Genomic DNA, 11,779 nt, shown 5'->3' with positions numbered 1-11,779 from the left:
AAGATCTTAAAAAGACCTTTTTAAGCTAGAATTTTAAACTAATATTACAGTAGCTTTATCTTATATAGGATAATTATAGTCTTATTAAGCTAATAGCCTTTAGTTATAAGCTTCTATTAATTTATACTAATAGGCTAGTAAAGGATAAAGCTAAGGAGTATATATAGTATATATAGTATATATAAGATACTATTAGGTAAAAGCTTTAAGTACTAAGGAGCTTTATATTACGACCCCCGCGGTTACATCACGTGTACCCCACAATTTTCATCCTATCAGATGCAGTCACCACCACACCTGATAATATAATTTGTGACCACTCCACCCTGGTCACCTCCAAACACTACAATCACGAACAGTGACCAGCGTGGTTACTGTTAACCACGGTTACTTTAACCGTAACTACCTTATGTATATATACATTCCTTTAGCACTAGATAGAATACTTAGCTTACTAGCTATTAATAAGACTTCTTTACCTAAATACGCCTAACCCGCTCTATTTACTATCAAGAGATGTAATACTTTGCAACGCTTAGTATCTATGCCCTATACATCTGCTAACATAAACCTAGTATGGACTAGTTTATCCCTTGGGAACCTTAACTGTTACACGTTAATAGCTCTTATTTAGACTATACTGCGTAATACTAAGTAATACCTACGCAATAGTACCTTCCACTCTAAACCGACCCGCTACTGCACCCTATAGCTAATAGCCACCTTAGGTAACTCTACCTAACACCTATCCTACCCTAGAGGAGGAACTTAACCTTCCTATGGATACCAAAGATGAGGAAGAAGAAGAAATTGCCCTAGCTTATCTAAGCAGCTATAAGGATGAAGTTACTAAGCTTAAACGAAAGATTCAAGAGCTTAAGAAACAGTACAATGAACTTCTTAATGCAGCTAGATATAACTCTGAAGTAGCCAAAACCAAAATCGAAGATTTAGAAGGAAGAGTGACTAATATTGCTGGAATTACCGAAAACCTTGGCAAGGAAGTAGAAAAAAGCCAATGACTTTACAAGGAATATATCGAATATACTGCAGTACTTACTTTGACTAGAAAAGACCTAGGAGAAATCCTTCGACCTTGCTAACCTGACCTATATGGAGGTAAACTAGAGAAACTACAAGGATTCCTTACTAGTCTATGTAGCTACTAGATGTACTACCTAATTTAGTTTAGCACTGATGAACTTAGAGTTAGATATGCTATAAGCTTCCTTAAGGATAAAGCTTAGAGACTTATAGAACCCATCGTTAGAGATTTTGTGAATAATTTACCTTACGCCCGAAAAGAAATAACTACCTATATCTACGAAAAATACGAACACTTTGAAAAAGAACTTACGTATGCCTTTGGTATTGCCGATAAGAAACGAGAAGCTAAAATGAAAATTCAATAGTTAACCTAGAAGGGGTCTGCAGTAGCCTACCTTGCGGAGTACTGATTCCAAGCAGCTAAACTTGATTAGAATAAAGTAGCCTACATGGCACAGGTATACCTTGGGCTTAAGTTAGAAGTTAAAGATGCAATGGTCTACATAAGGGATAAGCCCAAAAACTTAAACAACCTCGCTGCTATGGCTATAGAAATCAATAACTAGCAGTTCAAACAATGAAAAGAGAAGCAAGCCAGTAAGCAAGGAGGATCATATAACCTAAGTTAGAATAAGAATAACTTAAATAGAAACCATAACCACGCTAACCAAGGAAAGTCTTAATAACCCGATACCTCCTACAGAACCTATGCAGGACTAATAAACGTAAACGCCATGCGCACAGGACGGCCGGCACCTACTTGCTGGAACTGCAGCAAGAAAGGATACTGGGAACTAGAATGCAGAAACCCTGTGAAAACTAACCAGAAGTATAAACCAGTACCCGAAGGTAAGAACATTCGACAAACTAACACATAGGAAGAACCATAAATGGCTATATGTACCCCGAAATGAGTAGCTATGACTAGGTTAGGATATAATACCTCGCTAACCTAAAGCTGGTTGGAAGAGCCTGAATAACCCAGGGACCTATTTATGAGCTACCAGGAGACTTTGAATAAATACTACCCAGACGGGCAGTGACCAGACCCGAACTACAACGCTCTCAAAGACCCAGAATTTATGAAGAAACGATAAGAAGATAACCAGAAACACGCTGAATATATGAGACAGAGAAAAGAAAACGACCCTGCGTTTAGGGAACGTTGCAGGGAAATCTCAAAGAAAAGCAGAAGCAAGCAACAAGGCTGGAAGCCTGTACTAGAAACAAATACCCTAACAAACACTGGATGCAAGATTGCAGTTGCAAGAAAGGGAAAAGGGACCTCCCCTAACCCGGAAGGACCTCTAACCCCAGAAGAAGTCTTGCAAGGACTAAACCAACTTATGGATCAAACCTTCTCGAAACTACCTATTCTACAGTCGGACGGAACCATTAAAACACTTTAGGAAGTGATGGGACGGACTAATGTTAATACTGCAATTGACAACATCCCGACCAAACGAACGCGACCTAACTGACACTACCGAGACCCGAATTATGCTAGTGCTGTATAAGCAGACCTAGAAAGGCAATACGGGACCACGACTACTAAACACCAGAAGGCACAGGCCTGGAAACGGAAATACGACTATAATAACAAATGGGAAGACCAGACTAGCGAAGTAGTACTATGGGCAAAAGAACGAGCTGAGATAGTATAAGACGACGATATCTACATAAGGGTAATTACTGCAGAACAAGAACAGAAACCTACTAGTTCTGTCTAATGACCTATGGCCTACTAGGATCTGCGATGATACCTGAATAGCCCTAAGTACAATTAGATTTCGTGGATGTTGTGTACAGCTTACTATTACGCATTACACCGACAAGAAAAAATAAGCAATAACTGCTTCCTACTAAACACTAAAGCCTATATTCACTAGAAGCTATACATTATTGTTGACACTGTGGGATACTGACTATCCGAACAGTACCTGGAGAATGAAGTAATGAAGTTTACTGCCTACACTGAAACCAGGGAACGAGCACTAGCGCACATTTAAAACAGACGCTCTATTGACTAATGGAAACACTGAGTAAAGTTGACTACACTGGTAAACCTGCGAACCAGGCAAGAGGATAATGAGCGCCTTATTAGAAAATGGCAATAAAACACGAAGGGTGATCCTGACAGAGGGGACACACCGGACCCTAAAACCCTACGATAATGGGAACAACAGGAAAATGAAGAATGGCGAATAAGCGCAGAAAGCTAAGAAGCTATACAATTAGAAAATAAATGCCCAGACGATGCATTATGCTATGATAGCGAATGCGATCTTTGATACCCTAGCTAGCTAGGAAAAGATAATAGCTTGCTGTACTAGAGCTGCAGATAAGCGCAATTATAAAGCTAGCAGTGCTTTTAAAGGCTCTTAGAAGGACTGCCTATGGTTAACGAACTTGCCTAGAAATATAAGTACGAATTAAGGGAACGTGGCTAAATACACTACTGGATAGCAGAGCTGAATCTAATATAATTAACCCTTGCACGGTCAATAAGTTACAGCTACCATAGAAATACAAGGATAAGCCTAACCTGTTAATAAACTTTAAAGGAGAAAGAGCAGCCTACAACGGAGGATAAATTACCAGAGAGATTAATTACTTAAAAGTATTTGTTGGAACTTAAAGGCACAATATCAACTTCGACATTGCCCTAACATTAGGCTTTAACCTGTTCTTAGGATACCTATAGCTATATTGCTATAACCTGCAATTTGATTGGAGGACTGGCCAGATTACCCGCATGGATGATCCCTCCGATACAGAGGATGATTCGGAAACAGAAGATGAACAGAGATCTTAAACTTTGACTGAGGCAGCCAGCGAAGTCCGGCGTAAGAAGAACACTTACCTACCTCCAAGAGGAATACGATATAAACACGAAAAAGACAAGATAAGACATGTCAGATGAATAGTTGCGACATTTGGCGCACAGCTATATGACCTTAACACAAAGTTAGAAAAACAAAAGACGCCACTTATAGAAGATTGACTTAAGAACGTACTACAGGAGTACCGTTGCTATGAGAAATTGTTCAAAGAAGAATTGGATACGAAGGTACTATAGTACAGCCGCTGGGACTATAAGATTATACTTAAATTAGATAATCTGCCTTTTCAGAAGATCTATAACCTTAACGAGCTGGAACTTACTACGCTTAGGGATTACCTGGAAGAAGAACTCTGAAAAGGTAATATACAGGAATTAACATCCTTAGCAGGATTTCCTGTTATGTTTGTACCTAAGAAAAACGGAAAACTACGACTTGTTGTGGATTACAGATGACTAAACGACCTAACTGTTAAAGATAGGACCCTACTTCTGCTTATTATGGAACTTAAGGACTGACTGCAGGGAAAATAAATCTTTACTGCTCTTGACCTTAAAGGCGCTTACAACCTTATCTGCATTAAGGAAGGCGATAAGTGGAAAACTGCCTTTAGAACTAAATTTGGACTATTTGAATACTTAGTTATGCTGTTTGGCCTCACGAATGCACTAGCTACGTTCTAACGGATGATTAACAATGTTCTACGATAGTATCTAGATGTGTTTGTAGTATGCTACCTTGACGATATTCTAATCTTCTTAGATAATAAAGAAGAACACTGGGAATACGTCTATAAGGTTCTTAAAGCACTATAAGATACAAACCTTCTAGTGGAACCAGAAAAGAGTTACTTCTATGTTAAAGAAGTTGATTTCTTAGGATATACTATCTTACTAGGAGAAATTCGAATGGACTAAAAAAAGATATTAGTAGTACGAGATTGGCCTATACCTACTACAGTTAAGGAAGTATAAAGCTTCTTAGGTTTTGCTAACTACTATTAACAATTTATTAAAGACTTTAGCAAAATAGCTAATCCTCTTATAGAACTTACAAAGAAGGATATTAAGTTTATATAGTACAACAAAGCATAGCAAGCTTTCGAGAAGCTACGAGATGCTATATTAAGCGAACTAGTTTTAATTATGTTTAACCCGAAGAAAGAAATAGAACTTGAGACTAACTCCTTAGACTTTGCCCTAGGAGGACAAATCGGTTAACGAGACGATTAAGGTATACTATACCCTATTGCCTTCTACTCTTACAAATTACATAGAGCAGAACTCAACTACCCTATTTACAACAAAGAATTCCTAGCCATTGTTAATTGTTTTAAGGAGTTCAGACACTACCTTATGGGAAGTCTCCATTAGATTAAGGTCTATACTGACCACTAGAACATATCCTACTTTGCTATAACCTAAGAACTGAACCGACGACAACTATGCTACGCTGAATACCTATGCGAGTTTGATTTCGTAATTATACATTGCAAAGGATCTAATAATAGACGTGCAGATGCCATTAGTTGTAGACCGGACTTCGAGGAAGGAGTTACGAGTAAAGCTAAAGAACAAATCCTTAAGAAAAATAGGAACGGGGAATACCAATTTACTACCCCAGCAAGAACTATTGCAAGAACAATAATACGACTTACAGGCGATGCCCTAGTTAATGAAATACACCGAGCAAACAACGCTGTACAAGGACACGAAGTACAGGACAGATGCTATGCAACTACAGAAGGAACCCTATATAACAATAAAATTTAGGTACCTATAAGGCTATAAGAATAACTAGTACGGGATATATATAAACATCCCCTACATGGATACCAAGGAGTTACAAAGACCCTTAAGCGAATCTAATAACACTACGGATGGCTGAAAATAAGGGAAATAGTAGAAAGAATAATTGGATAATGCGATGTATGTATGCGAACAAAAGCATAACGTTATAAACCCTACGGTATACTGTAACCTTTACCGGTAGTATAATAACCTTGGGACTCTATTACAATAGACTTTATAACCAAGTTACCCCTATTAGAAGAACCTTTAACCGGAATCTTTTACGATAGCATTATGGTTATTATTGACTAACTTACGAAATTCTTATACTATCTACCCTATAAAGAAGCTACAGACGCAGAAGAACTTTCCTATGTCTTTTATTGATACATTGTTAGCATACATAGATTACTAAACGAGATCCTATCGGATAGAGGACTAACATTCGCAGCCAAGTTCTGGCAAGCCCTCATATTGCACCTAGGACTTAACCACCGGCTATCAACAGCCTTTAGACCCCAAACAGATAGACAAACCGAACAAATGAATCAAGTATTAGAACAATACTTACAATGCTACATTAACTATGGATAAAACAATTGGGTTAAAAAGCTACCTATTGCACAACTAGCTTACAACACCGCCTACAACGAGAGCACGAAGTTAACACTAGCCTATGCTAATTTTAGATTTACCCTAGACGCCTACCACAACGAACAAGACGCACAAACAATTAACCCTGCTGCTATCCTAAAGGCAGATAAACTAAAAAATCTATACAAAGAAATAAAAATAGAGCTAGAATTTGTTAGAAAAAGAATGAAAAAATACTATAATACTAAGAAGGTAGGAGGACCAACCTTCAAAGAGGGAGAGATGGTCTACCTAGCTACAAAAAACATATAAACAAAACGACCTTTACATAAATTAGACTACAAATACATTGGACTATACAGAATTATTAAGAAAATCTCAGAAAATAACTATAAACTAGACTTACTGCTGAAAGTTAGGCTCCATCTAATCTTTTACATTTCCTTACTTAAATCAGCAGCTAACATAATACAAGTTAAAGTTAGCAATAAACCTAAAGAAATTAAAGGACTAGAAGTCTATAAAGCAGAAGCAATTAGAGATATAAAGAAAGAAAATAAGCAGATAATGTATTTGGTGAAATGGAAAAACTACCTAGAAAGCAAAAACACATAGGAACCCCTAGAGTACCTTATTAGTGCCTAATAACTCCTGAAGAACTTTCACTAACAACGGAGTTAATCCACTCGGAAAGAGCATTGATAAAAATAGAGTTCCAGTCGATTAAATCTACGGCCCCAGCAGCAATAGAATCAACCACAGAGGAAGATTCTTCTACCGCCGAAGGAACTACCGATAGCTTGAGATCCCCTTTAGCCTGAATATCCTGCTCTAACATCTTTATACCCTTGGACTAAAGAAGCTGCTTCTAACAACGAAGTTGCATTAGTTTTGACAACCTCTTATTTACTTGACGTTGCAAATCCAAAAGTTCTTCTTCCGTAGCCTCCTCAGTAGCTTCTAAACAAGCTTTGGCCTAAACTAAACAATCTGCTACTCTAGGATTAGCGCGAAAACCAAGAGGTTAATAAGAAAACAAACCCTCAGCAACAGATACTCCTTTACTATTATAAGTACAGCCACAACGTGTACACTTAGAACAATTCTTGTGCCCCTCTTTTATAACGTATTTTGCGCTTTTTAATTTGCAGTAAGAACAAGGTATAACAATGTAACCTTCGGATAAAATCAAGAGAGCTCTACGTTTGCGATAAGTAGTCTCTGCAGATGATATAGTTAGCACAGAAACGTAGGTTTTTTACAAGATTAAGTTAGATGTACATAAACTAATACGGAAGATAGTAGTGTTATGCAGGTCTTAAGGATAAGACCATAGAAGGGGAGAGATTGTGTTATGACCCCTGCGGTTACATTACGTGTACCCTACAATTTTCATCCTATTAGATGCGGTTACTACTATACCTAATAATATAATTTGTAACTACTCTACCCTGGTTACCTCTAAACACTACAATCACGAACAGTGACTAGCGTGGTTACTGTTGACCACGGTTACTTTAACTGTGACTACCTTATGTATATATACATTCCTTTAGCACTAGATAGAACACTTAGCTTACCAGCTATTAATAAGACTTCTTTACCTGAATACGCCTAACCTGCTCTATTCACTATTAAGAGATGTAACACTTCGCAACGCTCAGTATCTACGCCCTACACATCTGCTAACATAAACCTAGTACGGACTAGTTTATCCCTTGGGAACCTTAACCGTTACACTTTAAAGAGAAGCTAGTAAAGGTATTACTAATTACTTTAAAGGAAATCTCTTTCCTTAAGGAAATTAAAAAGAAATATTACTATAAGTATTAGCTTAACTACTTAGAAGATTAAGTTACTAATACAATTAAGGTCTTTAATAGTAATATCTTTAATAATAAGGTTCTTACTAGGTTAAATATAGAATAGTTAACTATAACCTTTATGTATAGTGTATAGCGTTTTAGGTAAGGGGGGAAAATTAGGAAGGTTTAGTAGAAAGAATATATATATATTCTATATATTAAAGTTAGAGTTAAGGTAGGCTAAAGCCAAAGGCTTTAGTCAGCGTATTTAATTAAATTAGATCACGTAATATAATCTTCCTCTTAATCACACGTGCCGTAACACAACCCAATAGTATTATCAATAGTATCATCTACGGAAGATTAAAACTATAGCGATCACTAACAAGCTTACTAGGGTGTGACCCAGTCCCATTTTCATGATAAACAATATATTCAAGGAATCTCTTTATATACGGTCCAAATATTAAGCAGCAGCTGCCATATCCAAACGAAGGTCAAGCGGTGGGAGTTGGTTAGTTATACTTGCTGAGAGTTAATATGCTTTTCAATAAAACTATCATGCACTGTTATTCTTCCACCGAGGGGTTTCCTTAATGAATCAACGCTCTGTCACATGATTTCTGGCGTTATGTTACACAATGATATTGCCATTGATCATCTAATTGAAGTATCAATTCTAGAGGGGATATTCAGCCGCAAGTTGGGGGGATCAATCTAACGACTGCGGAGCAGCAGGCCTATGACAGTAGGGTGGACGAAGAGTTGCGTCGCCATGTTGATGGATATCCAATTATTTTCAAGGTTGAGTATCAGTGCCCCAGATGCCAGAAAAACGCGTCTCTTGGTCAATTCAGAGGAAGTGTCAGGCGAGCGACTTGTCCAAACTGCGAGGAACGGTTCAAGCCTGAACCAGGTCGTTTAGTGGAGGAGTTTTATGTACGGGCGAGACTCGATGATGTTATGTAGTGGTTCTGGAACGTGAGAAGTTGGATGTAATTAACTGAATTCTTTTAGACCATATACAAGGACAGGACAAAAAAGGTTTAACGACATGATTATGGCATTCCATATTTGAAGCATTACAGCTGCAATATATACACAATAACCACCCTTTCCTTCTCCTTGCTCGGGAACATGATTTTAACTCACACTTGAACCTTGAGAGTCACATACAGGTAACACAGGAAACACTTCAAGAGAACGGCTTGAAGCACAGGCCAATGTTTAACAGCCATTGTGTTTGCCTTTCTTGTCGGGCGTAGCAGTAAGGTTGCCAAAACCACGGTATACACTGTAGCATTCCAATAAGCTGAATTTCACTGTCTTTTATTGGCTCCAGAAAGCCCGGTTTTTCAGCTCAACGCCATAAGGCATTCTCGAGCCGCCACAACTAGCCGATACTCTTGGCAAACCAACCATCAACAGTCGGCAATCAGGGTTCCTTATGGTAATAAACAGCCCTTAAAAGGGATGCGCCATGCCCCATTCCACATGGTGATCGAATCAGAAAACTTGCTCTTGAAATCTCGCGATGCAAACTACAATGGCAGAATCAAAAGCGATCGCAGAGGAGGCAGTCACCGATTCGAACGACATATCAGTAGTACAAGACGCTGTTGATGCTTCGGCCACATCTAAGAGAGCCAAATGGCAAGTCAGCCTCATTGCTGGTGCGGGTGCCTGCATCGTCGTTCTCGTCATCAATCTTGGTGTTACTATCTGGTCAACTGTGAGGCTCCAAAGCATCAACCCCAGATTTAACGGTTCGCACCGAAAGGTTATTTACGAAGGGTCTTGCTCGGCATCACGTACCATTAATGTAGTGATTCATCTTGTTATCAACATCTTTAGTTCAGTCCTCCTTGCTGCAAGCAATTATGGCATGCAATGTCTCTCTGCGCCAACTAGAGCAGATGTTGATCGAGCCCATGGGCGCAGAAGCTGGATGGACATTGGAATCCCTAGCTTCCGCAACATAAGAATGGTGTCTCGAGCAAGAGGTACTCTTTGGTTCTTATTATTTCTGTCTTCCATCCCCTTGCATCTCTTGTACGTTTCCCAAATCCTCATGTTTACATCGAGTTAATAGTCTAGGTTTAACTCAGTAGTCTATTCTTCCTTGACAATAACTGATTATAATACTTACACAGTTGACGAAGAGTTGAAACTCCTTTGGTCGAACTCTGGATTTTACAACGACGATCCCAAGGGCGATGAGCAGATGGTCGCGCGGCTAATGGCAGGCGAATTTGGAAAGCTTGACAACCTTACTACCTTGCAATGCATTAACGAGTATGCCGTCCCTTTCCAAACCAAGAGAGATCATGTATTACTTGTCGTCACATCGGATGGACCCGTGATTACTGGCAGCGAGAGTCCCAAACAGCCTTTGCAAAGCACCTCATGCGACCACCGTGCTGGTTCAACTTATGACTGGATTTGTGGGGACGGCTTGGGATGCTCCACATGTCGGAGCAAATTAACAAAGATTAGGAGTCAGTCCAATAATTGGAGCCCTAGGGGGAAGCGTGTGAAATACTGCCTCAGCCAGCCAGCGGAGCAAGCGTGTCGACTGAACTTTGACATCCGGATCGCAGTGGTCATACTTGCATTTAATTTCGTCAAAGCCGTTGCGCTGGCCTTCATAGCACTGCGGCCACCAAAAGAGCCATTGTTCGTTCTTGGGGATGCTGTTGAGTCGTTTTTGATATCCCCAGATGAGACAACTACTGGGGCCTGCCTGGCATCTGCGCGTATGGTTCGGGCAGGCCATTTCTATCAGCCCTGCACCATCGGTTCAAGATGCAGATACCGAGCTATCGCAGTAACGAAGACAAGATGGAGCTGGAGCATTCTTATGTAAACTCATAAGTCCCCATGGACAAGCCAGTGCTGACGTCTTCTAGTTACGGAGTTACATTTTGCGCCGCTTGCTCTCTGCTTGGATGGGGCCTCCGGATACTCCCAGGCCCCAGAGATCTCAGGAGTCTTTGGGATCTTGGACTCGGCAGTTTGAACGAGCTGACCTTAATAAGAGCATTGCAGTTCAACGCTGGGTCCGGTGACTTGTATGCCGCGGGTGTCCTCCTGACTAACCTTCCTCAGCTGGTCTTTTCGTTTCTCTATTTTCAATATAACGGCATTTTTACCTGTATGGCTGCCGCTGAGGAATGGAGTGGTTATGGCAACAAACCGAAGTCACTGCGCGTATCATCCCATCCAAGAGGCGACCAACGATCGCGATACTTCCTTCAGCTTCCATACCGCTACAGTGTCCCCTTGTTGTTAGTTTCTATCTTGATGCACTGGATGCTATCGCAATGTTTCTTTATAGTCGCCGTCGAAAAAGAGGGATTCTGGAAACTGTTAACTTGTGGATACTCCCCTATAGCCATCGTTTTCGCCATCACCACTACTGCATTTATGGGCGCAGCGGTTATCATTACAGCAACGCGGCGATTACCAACTACCATGCCCGTCGTTGGAAGTTGCAGTTTGGCGATCGCAGCTGCTTGTCATCACCCAGATAATACGCCGCAGCCAGACGCGTCTGTTTTCCCTCTCCAATGGGGTGTTATGTGGAGGCAGAGAGAAGGGTCTGGTATGGAGTTGACAAACCATTGTGGATTCTCTCAATACCCAGTCGAGAAGCCGAGATGGGGGATTGTGTATCGTTGATGGTTAAAAATGCCTTCAT

General features: G+C 40.0%; 1 protein-coding gene across 1 annotated transcript; it reads left to right on the top strand.

Annotated features, from left to right (window-relative positions):
* Nucleotides 1-9,625: 9,625 nt before the first annotated feature.
* On the top strand, nucleotides 9,626-11,760 carry B0J16DRAFT_266395 (uncharacterized protein; the record flags this gene model as incomplete). Its single annotated transcript, XM_046123420.1, has 3 exons — nucleotides 9,626-10,163; nucleotides 10,233-10,941; nucleotides 10,989-11,760. 3 exons carry the CDS (start codon nucleotides 9,626-9,628, stop codon nucleotides 11,758-11,760), a joined length of 2,019 nt encoding a protein of 672 aa, XP_045982227.1.
* Nucleotides 11,761-11,779: the final 19 nt, after the last annotated feature.

Source organism: Fusarium flagelliforme (genome assembly GCF_020744385.1).
Source record: "Fusarium flagelliforme strain FIESC 12 MPI-CAGE-AA-0113 chromosome Unknown B0J16scaffold_4, whole genome shotgun sequence".
NCBI classification, from domain to species: domain Eukaryota; kingdom Fungi; phylum Ascomycota; class Sordariomycetes; order Hypocreales; family Nectriaceae; genus Fusarium; species Fusarium flagelliforme.
The sequence above is the reverse complement of the archived record's forward strand: the minus strand, read 5'-3'. Positions and strand labels throughout refer to the sequence as shown.